A 16,052-nucleotide genomic window follows, 5' to 3' on the forward strand; every position below is an offset into this window, starting at 1 on the left:
TGAGGGGCTAAAGTGCATTGTGGGTAATGTAGGCATCAGGTTCAGACAATTAGTCCACTGGTATAACTGCGCGATCACCGCCACACAGTTTAAAAACAGATGATCAAAATGACGCAGCAGAACCAGAGATGTCACCTTTTTTAATCCACGTCTTCTCCGTCCCATTTCAAAAACCTGCCGCCTAGATTTCCCACGATGCAACTTGGCAACAGCCCTGCAAAAAATGCAGTTTACTCTGAAAGATTTTCATCGTTTCAAAGAGTCGATTTTATTTGAGTTTTTTTTAAAGATAAACGAGCTGTTTTCATCTCTGCAGCTTCAGCCTTTGATTCCTCCTGCTGACAATCAGCGCACAACGTTTTTCTTTCTCTCCTCGTCAGTCTATAAATTGGCACTTTGCTTCCCCTTTAGCCGTCATTGTACCTTCATAACGGCAAGAAGCGCTGTAATTGCTCATTAACCTCCTGAACCGATGTTGTTATTTTCACAGCGAGTCCATCTGAAGAACGACGTGAGCGAGGGCGGCCGGTCAGTATAGAAGCCATAGTTACATTAAAAAACCTGACTACTAATTGTTTTGCTGGCTGTATTTCAGTATGCTTTGGCTGACATCGATCCGCTGATTATAAAGCTGGTGGGGCGATCAATACAAGCCAAGAATACATAGATTGGGTGGCAAATCTCTCAGCAGACCTGCCAAACTCCCTCTCTCCCTCGCTCCACCTCTCCCTGTCCTCCTCCTCCCCCCCCCCCCCCCCCTTAACAACAAGATGAGAAGGCCCGTAATTGACTGTGATCTGTGTCCCATTAGAATAAAAGGCGGATCAATTGCACCCTTTCTTTCATTAAATCTCTCATTCCCCCCTCCATTTTTAAGGGTGATGGGACTAGATGGGTGGAGAGAGTGCCGAGACGCAAAAAAAAACAAAACACATCAGCCGTCCTCTTTGATGCAAAAAAAACAAAGCTGCCGAAAAAAGGAGTCTCATTTTCACGCTGTGAATCATCAAGAAGAAAGAGGCTGTGGGGCGTTTTTTCCCTTTTTATTGGTGACATGCTGGTTCCCGCATGAGATACAAATACAAGAAAGATGAGAACAACGTAGGAAAATTCAATACGAGGGGCAGGGTCGAGGGCAGCTCTCGACAATATAATTCCCACAGCAGCGCTTTTTGTTGAATGTAAGATGAAGGATTAGAAAAAAAAGAGGAGGGTGGCGAAGGCAGCGGGGAGGAGAGTACACGCAAGGATATACCAGCTGCTTGTTTTTAGACGGTAAATACATCTGCAGAGATTCTCTTCTTCTGTGTAAAGAGCGGATCCTTTGTTTCACCTGGGTACGGATCGGTATCAGCGCTGCTTTCCCGGCAGTCCTGGGCACATAGATCGGAAACAATCAATAAAGCAATTCAAATTATATCAAACAGTTGCAGGTGCGGTCTCTTGATCAGGTCTCGTACTGTCCAGATTTTCTTTTCAAAGCCTGCAGGCTTCGTTTGATCACTTGCAGACCTGTCCAGCCGATTACAGATAGTGTCACTAAAATACCGCAGGCTGATTTGAGATGCAGTGGAGGTTTTTTGGGGGGTTTTTTGGACTGCAGTGATTTTTCGGCAGGTGTGGGTCCGGCCTCACCAGAGAGCCCTTTGCTGTGACACCTGGGGCAGTTCTTGTCAGGGCCGGGAAGCGACGTGATTCACAGGTTTAAACGCGACTGTCAGTGCAGTTATTTTAATTGTGTGTCCACTTCGCTTGTCAGTATACCGGCGATTTGCTGAAGTCTGCTATTTCCCGACTTTTTCCTATCCGAAGACACAGGCAGGTTTCACTTTTGCCAGAATAAGACGATGCCAGTGAAAGGTATTCTATGAGGGAATTCTGCACTAAAATCTCTGAAAACCGCTTGACCTGTGTTGTATATTTTGTTGATTTGTCTTCTATGTTTTTCCGACAATTCAAAAGAGAACTCCACACGTTTAGTCAAGTTAATTGTCTTTTTCATCTGGCTTCCTGTGCATGTCAGTGAACGGGACTAAATTCAACACTTGAAACTTTTAATTACCTCTTCTGCGAACATTTGTGCCGAGTCACGTCAGATGGATTTTCATCAGCTATGGTGGCTGTGAGGCAAAATTTGACCGCAAGATCTTTCGGTTAGTCCACGTTCCTCATGCAGTGTCGAGCCAGATCGCCTCGCTGTGCGCTGTAGCTAACGTTAGCGAGCAGTGACACACATAAAGTGTGTGTGTGTGTGTGTGTGTGTTTGCATTCAGGTCCGCTTCTTTTGTTTGCGGTGTGTTGTAGAAATAAAGTGCATTCATCCTCCACCTCCACCTCCAGTCAGCAGTCAGCACTGCCGCAGATTGTCGCTGCAGTCAGGTTGATAAACAGGAGTGAAGATAAATCTACTTTTTAATCTCCAGAGTTTCCGTTAACAGCTCCGGATCAGAGCAGAATCCTGGAACAGCTGGGTATTCATAAGGAGACCTTGGAACAATTTCCAGTTATCAGGTATCATGTGTTTCTATATCTATAGCTAACCGCATCTTAAAGGGATATTCCGGTGTAAATTTAATCCATGTTCTAACATACCTTGACACCGAGTAGGATCCCCCCTCGAGAGATAAAGTTTGCAGAATGCTAGCTTACATAGCTTTAGCATCCTCAGAAACGACCACACGACATCAATATATTGCAGTAAATGGATCCATCTATAAACCGCCACCAAAAAGCCACAAATAATGCTCAGAACAGCACCAAACTTCAGCAACAGTACAAATAGGGTCTCAGCACATAGTCCGGGGCATCTAACCTCCGCTAGCTTAGCTGGATTTCTATTGTGAAGCTAAAAACAGAGTTCAACTCTCCTCCATCAGCTTCCGGGTCGGGGAAGTCCCGACGCGACGATTACCGAGTGCGGTTAGAAATGCTCAATTCTGTTCTTTTCCCTGTCCGCTCTTGATAATAACTGTTATAAACTGGCAGGTAAGACACATATGAACTTTGATTGCTTTTCCATGGAGTCATAATCATACATTTTCATCCATGAGCCGAGGAACTCTACTGCACTCGGTAATCGACTCGTCGGGACTTCCCGTCAACAGGAAGCTGCTGCAGAAGAGTGGTAAATTTAGTCAGCTTTTCAGTAGAAATCCAGCTAAGCTAGCGGAGTTTTAATGCCCCGGACTATGTGCTGAGACCCTATTTGTACTGTTGCTGAAGTTTGGTGCTGTTCTGAGCATTATTTGTGGCTTTTTGGTGGCGGTTTATATTTGGATCCATTTACTGCAGTGTATTGTTGTCGTGCGGTCGTTTCTGAGGTTGATAAAACTCCGTAAATTAGCGGTCTGCTAACTTGATCTCTCGAGAGGGAGTCTAACACAGTTTCACATGGATTAAATTTACACCGGAATATCCCTTTAAATTTGACCGCAAGATCGGTTAGTTAGTTCGGTAAGTCCACGTTGCTCATGCAGTGTCGAGCCAGATCGCCTCGCTGTGCGCTGTAGCTAACGTTAGCGAGCAGTGGCACACATAAAGTGTGTGTGTGTGTGTGTGTGTGTGTTTGCATTCAGATCCACGCTCGCTTCTTTTGTTTGCGGTGTGTTGTAGAAATAAAGTGCATCCTTCCTCCACCTCCACCTCCAGTCAGCAGTCAGCACTGCCGCAGATTGTCGCTGCAGTCGGGTTGATAAACAGGAGTGAAGATAAATCCACTTTTTAATCTCCGGAGTTTCCGTTAACAGCTCCGGATCAGAGCAGAATCCTGGAACTGCTGGGTATTCATAAGGAGACCTTGGAACAATTTCCAGTTATCAGGTATCATGTGTTTCTATATCTATAGCTAACCGCAGCTTAAGCACACTGTTGTCATGAGGCTTTAACTAAAAGAAAATTAACCTCAAGAAAGTTGCAGCATACCTGCTGTTTACAGAAACACACATTGCCAACGTTTATTCTGGCGGCTGATTTTCAATATCTTCCAAATTAATTGGCACAAAATTGAGTTTGGTCGAAAAGAGTTTAGTCTCAGCAGGACTTTGTGTTTAGTGGTGCAAATCTCGCAGCCTAGAACGGTAAATATTACTCTTACTCTTAGTCTTGTTGTATACAGAACTCGAGGAAAACCTATAGTAACATTTTAATTAAGTCGGAGTCTCAACTGGTTTTGAGTAAATAATGTCTGTCCACATATCAAGTGCACATCTGCTGCCATCTATGAGCCTGCCAATCCAGCTAAACAGCACGTTGGCAGCAGTCAGACTCCCTGAGGAAGCCCCTTCATCGTGAGCTGCCTCTTCATTAAGTCAAACCTTGTGTGAATCTGATTACACGGCCAGATACAGGTGGTGGTGGTGGTGGTGGTGGTGGCTGACTTGGAGGGTTTTCAACTGCTTATATGAGATGTGGGTGAATCAAAAAAGGGACTGTGAGCTGAGCGGCACAGTCACAGGACTTCAGTGAGTCACATGTAATGACCTCACAGTTTCGCTGTCGTCCGTTGACCTTTTCTCATGTTGTATTGAAGTATAAAAAGCCGGAGAGCAGCCACGAATAACCTGCAGTCAGGTGTCTCGGACTGAACTCTTTATTTCCTCCGAATGTGTGGAAGAAAAACTACCGCATGCACAAACATTCCGCTTTTTGCCGTGATGCCAAAAAACACAATATTCTTCCCAAGCTGTCTTAGATGGCTAATGAAAATGAATATTCCTTTTCATATTCCCATTTACATGCAGACACACTGCACGGCATGCTGATTAGCAAACACAGCCTCCATCACTCATTCATGGAACAACTGTTTGAAAAATGGTCGGCACTTCTTCAGAAAACCTGTTGACACCCGAGTCTGACTGTCTGGTGGCGCACAAAGCCGACAGTAAGAAAGTCGAGAGGCATATTCTGAATGTTAAGCGTCCAGAGAACCTGAATAATATCAGCACGTTTCACATCTCCATCGGAAAATGCTCCGTGCGGAAGAAGCGATTAGCCTCTCAGAAACGAGCCTCAGCCTGTGACTCCGTGGAGTCGGCCGACGCTCGGGCAGAATGCGTTTTTCATAAAGTTGATATTATCAGAGTTAGTGCCCCGAGCGCTTAACTGTCCAGTCTCTTCCCCCCCCGTTGTTTGTGGTCATATTGCATTTCTATAGACATGAGCAGTGATCCAGCTAATGCAGTAAAATCAGATCCCCGGGGGAACAAATGAGGCCGCGGTGTAAAATGTTTCGTCCGTCACTGACTGACAATGTGTTTTCGTGCCAAACGACCAAAACACTTTCACCAGTCTCAGTTTATAAGAGGCGCCTTTTAAATTCAACGATAAGTCTTTTTGTGCGGTCGCACGTACAGTAAATGAAATCTTTAGCGGCAGATGACGGTGTGTTCCGGTCTCCCCAGGTACTTTTAATCACACGTCACATTTATCAATTGGCTTTTTTCCGTGCAGGGAGTTAACGCTCGGCCATTTGTGTCAGGGGTTACAATCACACCCGGCTCAGCCGAGCGTAAAATGATCCCTGCTCCTCTCTGTGGCATGTCGGCGTGCCGCTCTCCCTGCATATGTCTCATACAGGGCCATGCATATTTCATGAGGCTTAAAACAGGAATTGCATCCCGCCTGTTTTATTAGCATTTTAATCCCTTCGCAGATTCGCCGGCTTGTGCCTCAGTCTGAGGAGCGCGCACTTTTCAATATAGACACTTCACACGCTTCATCTGCTGCTTCTAAAATATATCTCCTTGTCATATTGAGAGGTCAAAGCAGAATCACGCTGCAAAAAAACCAAGAAAAACAACTGTCGACACTTACACGCGCAGGTGTTTCTGTCATGTATGTGACGTCTGCATAAATATGGTGTCTGTGTTCTGCCAGCGATCTAATGCGTTGTGTTTTTTTTCTCGCCAAATGATTTTTTATTTGGAATAAACAACTCTCACCTTGTAGCACGCCACTTAGATGTTTTCTCTAAAGTAATGGCTTATTTTAAACGGGGGGGGGGGGGGGGCTCTGTTGTCAAGTTTGTAAAGCTCCCTTTTTTTTTCAATAATCACGCGGAAGATGAAAGCTGCTGCATGAATACAAATTTAATTTGTTCAGTCATCCAATAAAACGGTTTGTCTGTCTCCCCTGCCACCAGTCCATCCTCTCTCCCTCTCTCTCCCTCTCTCTCCCTCTCTCTCCCTCCCTCTCCCTCTCTCCCTCTCTCTCCCTCTCTCCCTCCCTCTCTCTCCCTCCCTCTCTCCCTCCCTCTCTCTCCCTCCCTCTCTAGAAAAGCTGTGTGGCAAATTGGAGCTCCGGCATTGAATGACAATGAAGTAAAAGGGGAAAAAATACATATTGAGGGCACAGTGAACTTAAGCAATTAAATTAAAAAGTTATTAACTTTGGAATGAGGGACACTGCTCTCTTTCCCGCCGCTGCCTGCAGGCGGGGGGGGAGCCGCAGAGTTCAAGGAAACATACTGAAACAGAAAAGAGGGGAGCCGGGGGGACGGACATGGGAGGAAAAAAAAGAGACAGACACAAGAGAGACACAAGGCTCAGAGGTGAGGGTGAAGGTTACGAGCGCGCCCCTCCCCCCCGGGCGGAGACGTCCTCTTAAAAACTGCGTCTGATACGGTCAATAAAAAAGTCGTCGATGACGGTTCATCGTTAGAGCGTCATCGTCTTCAACCGAAAGGAACTGGCTCGTTGCCACTCCAGCTTATCCCGAAGTCAGCATCATTGTAGCATTGTGGGCCCAAATTCCAAGGGAGTGGGAATCAAAGTTAATTAAGCTTTTGCTGTGGTTTGCACAAATAATAAGTAATGGGCTGACTACTAATTAACCCTCAGAAAGTGCTTCCTCTCAGCGCAGTAAGTGATACTTGGAACTCTGTCTGCTTTTCCTTTACACAATTAGCACTGTTCCGCCGAGCGCATCTAATAACTCGTCCATATGATAATGGTCTCGTGCTCCGTGATGAGCGGGGGAGTTTGCTTTGCTTGTGGTGGGTAAGGAATTTTTTTTTTTGAAGTGCTAACAATGCATTTAAAACATATTCATCATCTGTGTTTGTGTTACAGCGTGAGAGCCGGATGTCGGACTCAGCAGCCAGGCAAGCAGCAAGCAGCGTTTCAAAAGCGGCTCCCTCATTAGCGGAGGACGTGAATCTCGTGTGTTTTAACATCAATGATCATCAGTTTGCGCAAATCATTTATTTAATAATTCAGCAAAAGGCGAGGTCGTGTCTGGCCGAGCGTCCACCGCCCCTCTGTGTTTGTGTTGCAATTTGGTGGATTTTCTCACAGATTCTTCACTCCAGCCGCAGAGTCTCGTGTCAGAGGCTGATTGAATCTACCTCATGCACCGATGCGCTTGTGACGTATCGATTTATTTCATTAAACATGAGCCCAGGAAAAATATTGACACGGTATTCTCGCCGTGTTTGTGTGATGTGCTCCCCGTTTTTTCTTTTTTTTTCTTTCTTGTAGTTGTCAGAATGCAGCAAAGCACTGGTCCATCTCGACAACCTTTGGACGGATCGCCATGAAATATAAATAATCTCCACAGCTACAAAATAGCTCCAGCACAAGATTTTCACAGACTTTTTTTTATGTTCCCCTCAGGACGAATTGAGAATTAATCTTCGGAGCGTTCATCTTTCAGGTGCACAGTTGTTTTCATCGCGGTGAACCCTTTCGCTTTTTTCCACAGCGCTGCTTCGGTCGCACTGCAACCTGTTCCCGTTTATGTAAATCCTTCACCGGTTGAACACCTCGCTTGCTGTGCACGGCGGCACGTATTATCATTTGAATAGAAGAGAGAAAAAAGTTTACAATTCAGCCGAGGCGGGATAATTGTCTTTGGTCCGACCGAGGGAAATGTAAACACAAACACGTCTGCAAGATAAAAACAGAACAAAGATCTCGTCGGGGGGGCAGGGGCCACAAGGCAGTCGCCCCCCCTTGTGGCCCAATTGTTGAAAAACGCACGCTAAAGTGCCCTCCTGAGAGCCAAAACGCACACTAAAGTGCCCTCTTGGGAGCCAAAAAAGCATGCCAAAGTGCCCTCTTGGTTGGCAAAACACACTAAACTGCCCCCTTGGCTGGTTAAAACATGATAAACTGCCCTCTTGGGAGCCAAAACACGCGCTAAAGTGCCCTCTTCAGAGCCAAAACGCGCGCTAAAGTGCCCTCTTGGGAGCCAAAAAAGCATGCCAAAGTGCCCTCTTGGTTGGCAAAACACACTAAACTGCCCCCTTGGCTGGTTAAAACATGATAAACTGCCCTCTTGGGAGCCAAAACACCCGCTAAAGTGCCCTCTTCGGAGCCAAAACGCGCGCTAAAGTGCCCTCTTGGGAGCCAAAAAAGCATGCCAAAGTGCCCTCTTGGTTGGCAAAACACACTAAACTGCCCCCTTGGCTGGTTAAAACATGATAAACTGCCCTCTTGGGAGCCAAAACACCCGCTAAAGTGCCCTCTTCGGAGCCAAAACGCGCGCTAAAGTGCCCTCTTGGGAGCCAAAAAAGCATGCCAAAGTGCCCTCTTGGTTGGCAAAACACACTAAACTGCCCCCTTGGCTGGTTAAAACATGATAAACTGCCCTCTTGGGAGCCAAAACACGCGCTAAAGTGCCCTCCTGAGAGCCAAAACGTGCGCTAAAGTGCCCTCTTGGGAGCCAAAAAAGCATGCCAAAGTGCCCTCTTGGTTGGCAAAACACACTAAACTGCCCTCTTGGCTGGTTAAAGCATGATAAACTGCCAAAACGCGTGCTAAATTGCCCTTCTTTTCGCCCCTGCCCTTCAAAAAGTCTGCGCACGCCACTGCTGTAGTCAGCTGCCCGCAATAATTACATTCAGGACAAAGGAACCCTCGTGGATCCACAGGTGTTTTATAGTGGCATGAAGGGAGCAGCTCAGGGTGGAGGGGACGAGCGTCGTCGTTGCTGTAAAGGTCATCCGAGGACTTTCACTGTTAGCCTGCTATCTCCCCTGCAGCCCTCACAATCCTAATCTCTTGTTTCCATTTACAGTACTTTACAGGAAAGAGGACGCTCTTTATTATCGTGACATTCACTTTTCCCGAAATGTCACGACTGACCTCAATGTGCCAATTATGGAGACGTCAGAAGACATTTTGATTATTTCTGGTGTATTTCGGGAGAAAACCCGACAAAAGACAGGTACAGCGCGGACGAGAAGGTGGAAAAGCAAAGCGATCGAACTGATTTTTAAGCATGTCGCACAAGACAAGAGTAGTTCTCTGTCTCCTGCAGGACTCCAGGTTAACTTTTCCAGCGAGTAGCACTGGTGCGCCCCACAAAATATTTTAGGAGCACCACTTAAATTGTCACGCAACACAACACACTCGTATGTTCTCCATGCTGATGATAAATCCTCCTCTCTGGTGTTTCACATGACGGTCGTGATGGAGGTGATGATTTTAAAACGTGGGCATATTTGCAGGTTTGCACAGATTCTCCTGGGTATAAATAAACGCAGTTGCAGTCTGTAGTTTCTGTCCTGTTGTTCTGACCTCTTGTTCCTATTGTGAGGTTAAATCACAACATATTTCCTCTCCAGTCTCTCAACCTCACTGCCCCTCCTTTCCACCGCATTATGTTACCTCGCGGCTCAGACCCGCCGCCTCAAAAACAATCACGCGTCCAGGTGATGAAAGAATTCTGTTGTCTGTTTGTTAGACTGTTTGTTTTTTTTTTCTCTCCCGTGGTAACTGCGGTGCATTCAGGCCATTCGCTGTTGTCCAAAGTCCATTAGCCAGGCGAGTAGGGACGAAGTCAATAAGCGAGGGGGCCTGAACAACAGCGTGCCGGCCAACTGCACTCAATTCTCCAACACTGTACTTACGACGAAATAGCAGCTCTGCAGCAGCTCCTCGATAGGCTGCGAAGGCACGGAACAGTCTGGTGACCTTAAAGAGCTCTCCAGCTAGCAGAGATAGGCGCAGGGACGGGGAGAGAAAGAGGAAACACAGATACAGTATATCAATAGGAACAATAAAGGAGGGATGAGTTACAACTGGGAGCCACCAGTTCACCTAATTAAAATGTAAAAATGGTCCTCACTTGTTAGAAAGACCTGTTAATTAAAGGATTTTTTTTTTTTACACGCTGTGCCGCTGATTGCACAGTGAGACACTAAACCTTCACTCGGAACAGCCGTCTTAGTAGAATTTACTGACAGAGCAGCCCCACAAAGTGACGACGAGGTCCCTGTCGTCACGCCGACACCATCCACGCAGAGGGGTCGCGCCGATCGGGAACCCATGTGTGGCACATTCACACCAGATGTTCCACTAAAGCGGGGGCCGCGACCTCCCGATGCACCAGAAGTACGTCTCTTAAGAAACAGCAGGCACCGGCCCACGCAGGTGGTCCGAATCCCAAAGACCCTCTCCTTTGAAACCGGGGGGTTGGTGGATGGTGGCCGTGCTGACTGACTGGAGAAAAGCCCCTGAGAAGATAAAGATTGGAACTTAGTTGGAGACTTTGACTTGCAGTGCTGCTCGGGCTATTTTAAGCCGAGAGAGATCACGTCAGGTACCTGTGAAGAGAGCCTCAGAGGGCTCGGCGGTGTCATTTCATGCTGCTAACCAATTAAGCCACTTTCTTCACTCGCTGAACAGAGAGCAGTGCCGTTTTAAATGGCCACCATTGCGAAGCTAAAGAATGAAAATGTTATAAGATTTGCTCGCTGCTCGTCCTCTGCAGATTCGGATGAGTGATCATGGCTCACGTGACCATATGGACCAGTTTTTCAGTCTTTTCATTAGAAATCCTGTCATTTTAAATGTTCAAAGCTGGATTTAGAACTTCCAGAGTTAACTGGTTTGTCTTACTGTCTCTGCCATATGAGAGGTGTCGACAGGAGCTGTTTTTTGAAAACGCTCTGTGTTGTGTGTGCCGTTACGCTCCGATATAAGATGCCGGGCTGCTAAACTAAATCTATGCTTGTCTCCTCTTGTCAGCCATGTTTGTCTGCTTTTAACTGCACGTCTGCACAGCTGTAATCTTTAACAAACACATAAACAAGGCTATTCTTCGTTATGTCATGTTGTCTATATGTATTGTGTACATCTTTACAAGCTGACGCCCACTGTATAGTGACATGAAGCCAATAACTGTTTGGGATTAATCCTAACAAGAGTCAACAGCCGTGCAGTGAGTCTGCAGCTGGGATTTCAGCAAAACGCTACAGTCGCACAACTACAATATGTCGCCGTTAGGATCATCAACTCAGTTTAGCATCTTAGCATGATTTGCATCCTGGGATCATTAACTATATTTGAATTTCTTGTGGTGCATTGCATACAACACTGTGTCAAACTGTGCTCCTCTAACAAGCATCCAGTTTGGAATGCAACCCGATGGCGATGTACATTTCTGCAAACCGCAAATATGTTGAAATCTGGCAGTTCTAGATGTTGAAACTTTCAATTTTATCTTCTGACAACGCTGTGTTCGTGATCTAGCAAGGTTTAGGGCACACAAACAAACCACTGGGTTCGGGTCCGGAAGTGTTAATGTTTCGGTCAAAATTATCCCGAGATCTCCTTAAAATTATCCAACAGTTTCGCACTTACAAAACGTTGAAACTCAGTCTCAAACTGCAGTCACTGGCTTGGCTGAGGCTTGCAGAAACATTCAGACACGGTCAACACTTTCTCTCTGCGTTTGTGGAATGGAAACTTGCAGAAAGCTGCCGGTTGCACGGGACTTACTTTCTTTCATCAATGCTTGCAAAACAACTCAGCAGTTTAATGCGAAACTCTGCACGCTGGCTTTAGAGTGACAGTCTGGGGATCACCAAAATAATTAGAATACATCTGGTGAGCTCCGTATCTGTACCGACATTTATGGAATACCATGCAATAGGTGTCAATGTTTCACTCAAAGCCAAAAAATGTCAACATACCTGCTGGAGCTTAAGTCAGCCAGAGTCCTCTGGGGAACATATAGAGCTGCAGCAGTAGCATTGCAGAAACATGGTACGGTATATCTGGTATGCTTTAAACAATGCTCACATGAAAGGTAAAACATGAAGAGGCTAAATAGGCTGAACCCAGTTCAACCCATCCCAGCGCTATTTGACGGGCTTCACCACTACAAAGACGGGCACTTGAGGAAAACATGAATGAGTGAACTCATCACACATGTTTTCAGTCTGAGGCCCATCCGCTGCAATCTCCTCTCGCTCCCATCGCCGCACTTCAAAGACGCCTCCGGGGAGAGGCTTCAAAAAAAAAACGTACGGCGTTACCGGCTCGTTTCAGCGCCGCCACGGAGTCCCAGTCAAGCACCGAGCGCTTCTCTCCAGCTATTTGTTTTAAAGTTGGCTCTGCTCACGAGTAAGAGATTCCTCATGTCGTTTAGTTCTTCCCTTTACCTGGCCTCGCTTTTATCTTCCTCCGCGGCTCTTGCACTTCCCCTTTGCTTTCTCCTCTGTTTGTGTTATCCCTCTTCACTTTCTTCTCCCGCTCTCGCTTCATCCTGTCTTTTACCTTTGCAAGCGGGCTTCAACAGAGGAGCTTAAATCATGACAGGGCTGTGGAGCGGTGTCACGTCCCATCCGTTATACCGAAAGTGTTGCCGCAGTGGTGTCTCTCTTCTTTTGTTCTTTGTTTTTTCTCCATATTCCTTCCTTCGTCTCCATTAATCCCCCTCTTTCTTCACCCCACTTTCTGACATTAACTCAATTTCCCACGCCACGCTCATTATCTCCCCATTACATCTGCTGTCTCCCCCGCTGTTACACCATCACCCCCGTCTCCTTGACCCCCCCCCCCCCCCAACTCTCCTGTCCAACTTATTTTTCTTGGCTCCGTCTTTTGCTGTCTCACATATCATCTCTCCTCTTGTCTCTCTTAACTACATTCCAGTTTGTTTTATAGGTGTTGACCTCAGACGGTGTTTTCCAACATCTCTCTCACACTGCTGGTCCTTTTCTTTCCCCCCACTACCTTTTTTGTCTTTTTCCAGGAATGGGTGACAGCCACCGACCTGCTCATCTCTCTGGACAGGCTTAACACCTTCGGAGACGAGTTCTTCAAGGACGCCAAAGTGTTGCGCTCGTACTTCTACGCCATCTCTGATTTCTCTGTGGGTGGCAGGTAAGAGACACCTGCAAATGTTTCTTTAAGCGCAGTGTCACCTTGGGGGGCCAAAATTCTTTCTGAAATGTTAAAATGTAGTCACTTTAGACCGCGACCTTGAGCTTTGTTCTGTGAAACCCAATGGAAACTCTGTGCTGTCCAGTTTCTCTGTGCATAATGCATTCATATAATAAATGCTAAGGAAACACAAATGCTGTGTGAGGAGGTAGGGGATGCTGGTTGGGCAAAAAAAAGCCCAGATTCTGATAGCGAGCTCGGGTTTGGAGGGCTAGATTTCATGTAATGTGTGTGTGAGGAGGGGCAGTGAACATGGTTTGGGTTAAATGTTGATAAATCCAGCAAGCCCCATCTGGTGCTTCAAGCAAGCCTTGACTTTTTCAGTATTTAATCAGTAGGACGATCTTCTTCAGGTGCATTCAATATGAACAATTTGCAGATATGTAACCTTTTCTTCAAAATCTATTTGAATATGTTAATGCATCATATGAAAACCCGCCTGTCCTAATGCGTGAAATATAACACGACCGCCCGGTCAGTGACCCTACATTTCTGTGTTTGATATTGTAGTTATCCTTCGAGCGTTGGTTCTTGAAGCACCTCTCTGGTGCAGTAGAGAGCAAGAAATATCCGAGTAGGAGGGCGGTGGGATGGGTCATACGCTGACTGTTTCCTCCTAAGACAATGATTCACATGCCAACAATCAAGAGTGGGTCTTTCTTGGTCCGTGTCCAGTGATGTGCACAAGGGGGGGGCAGGCGGGTAGTCGCCCCTCCTTGTGGCCAAATTGTTAAAAAACGCGCGCTAAAGTGCCTTCCTGGGAGCCAAAACACGCGCTAAAGTGCCTTCTTGGGAGCCAAAAAAGCGTGCCAAAGTGCCCTCTTGGTTTGCAAAACACACTAAACTGACCCCTTGGCTGGTTAAAACATGATAAACTGCCCTCTTGGGAGACAAAACACGCGCTAAAGTGCCCTCTTGGGAGCCAAAACGCGCGCTAAAGTGCCCTTCTTTTCACCCCTGCCCTTCAAAAAGTCTGTGCACACCACTGTCCGTGTCCATGTATGTAACAGATGCAGCTTATGTCCTAACGTAGGTTACAAAACTGAACTAACTCAAAGTGTTATTGTTTCCTAAACCTAACAAATTATGTTTTGTGCCCAAACTTAACCAAATCGCAACCATTTAACAATGCTAACAACAGTCCAAAAGTCATAACATGTCATAATCATTTAACTGCAAGCTTTATTTTGAAAGTCTAATATTGCATATCAAGTATTATTGCTAACTCGATCACGGAGCCGTTAATGTGCCAAACTGACGTTAGAGGATAGATGTCCTGTCTGTATCCGGTTCACAGTATGTGTGCAGAGCGAGACAATCAATCAAAAAAAAAAGGAAAAAATACCTCACTGTCTGTCAAGTTGCCATCAGGTGAGAGTAAATCAAGATAATCCTCCATCGTCCTTCCACTTCTTTTGGTTTATTACTCAAAGTAATGAGAGAGGACACGGCGCCAAGGCCCGGGCTGCACCATGGCGCCGCGGATAGAAGCGGACCATTAAGTAGTTGAGATGAAGCCTTCATAAAGCCTGTAAACTTGATCTGACACCTGTCATAAACACTTAGGATCACGGCGGCCGCATGACAAATTACACGCCAATGCCACAACACTTGGGGGGGGAGACACACATGACAACATGTTAGTCTTGTCCCAGTGCATTCTGTACACATGAGTTTACACCTCAGTGCTGCAGCTCGCCACCTACGAGTCCCGCTCACAGATGCCGCAAAAGACGAGATTTGCAGAGATTTACATCGCTGCGAGCATCACCGAGGGTGGAACAATAAATGTGTTGCGAACATGAATGAAAAATGCTGTGCTTTCCCCCCCTCTGGTATTAACACGAGGACTCAACGTACTGCACATCACTGTTTGAACTGCACATATGCTGCCTGCACAGTTCGAGTGAACTCCCTCATAGCATATTCAGTGAGAATTATCTCCGAGCAGCTCCGGTCTACTCCAGCTGAGAGATGTGATATTTGGAATCGGGAGAGCACTTTGGAGTAACCAGGGTTTTGTTGTCTCAGCGACAACGGAAATAACTGGGTCTGAGCCTCAGGCAGAGCACACGTCTGGATGCGGGACAGCTGGCTAAATTTGACAGAGCCTGCCACTCAGCGACAAGTCCCTGTCCCCTATCACAGCCACTCGACAAAAAAACCCGACGACGCTGCCAGGAAATATCACACACGGCAAGGCGTAGCTGCCACTGTGCTCCGGAGGAAATGATATGTTTCCCAAAAGCGGGGGGAGAGGAAATTAGCAGATATTTCACTATCTTGTTGTGAAAATTGACTTAATAAACCGTGTTATCTACTTCTTAAAAGTTACACATTAAAGATGGCAAACAGATATACAGTTAATAAAGGCTCATAATGCACAAACTGGTCATCTTAGAGATGCTTGGTGCAGTGATTTTTGGCACTCTTGGGCGCATTAAGACTGAGTGCACAGTTGCTGAAGGGGCATGAAAAACACACCTCATCTCAGGCCACGTTATGCCGGATGGATGATAATAGGAAGTGACAACTCCGTACGGTGGAAACACCTTCTCACTTTCCCCCTCTCCTCTGCCCTCTACATTCACCGTGTGTGTGTGTGTGTGTGTGTGTGTGTTTTGGAAAAAAGGTTGTATCCTTTACATAACCAGCTGTCTGTCTTTCCCCTCAGATGTAAGTGTAACGGTCACGCCAGCGAGTGCTCTGAGGGGGAACACGGGAGGCTGGTCTGCGCCTGCCAGCATCATACGGCGGGGGATGACTGCCAGACATGTCACCCCTTCTACCAGGAGAGACCCTGGGCCAGGGCCACCGGGGATTCCGCCAACGAGTGTTTAAGTGAGTAGCCTCCTTCTGGTCCGCTGTCACAAACCCAGC

At 46.5% G+C, this 16,052-nt stretch overlaps 1 protein-coding gene across 1 annotated transcript in view; it reads left to right on the forward strand.

Annotated features, from left to right (window-relative positions):
* lamc3 (laminin, gamma 3) overlaps positions 1-16,052 on the forward strand; it is a 124,892-nt gene that overhangs the window by 20,062 nt on the left and 88,778 nt on the right. The window contains exons 3-4 of the mRNA XM_030436552.1: positions 12,982-13,112; positions 15,847-16,013. Of these exons, the coding sequence (XP_030292412.1) occupies positions 12,982-13,112; positions 15,847-16,013 (298 nt within the window). The remainder of the gene's footprint in view (positions 1-12,981; positions 13,113-15,846; positions 16,014-16,052) is intronic.

The sequence above is a fragment of the Sparus aurata genome, chromosome 12, assembly GCF_900880675.1.
Source record: "Sparus aurata chromosome 12, fSpaAur1.1, whole genome shotgun sequence".
Taxonomy (NCBI): domain Eukaryota; kingdom Metazoa; phylum Chordata; class Actinopteri; order Spariformes; family Sparidae; genus Sparus; species Sparus aurata.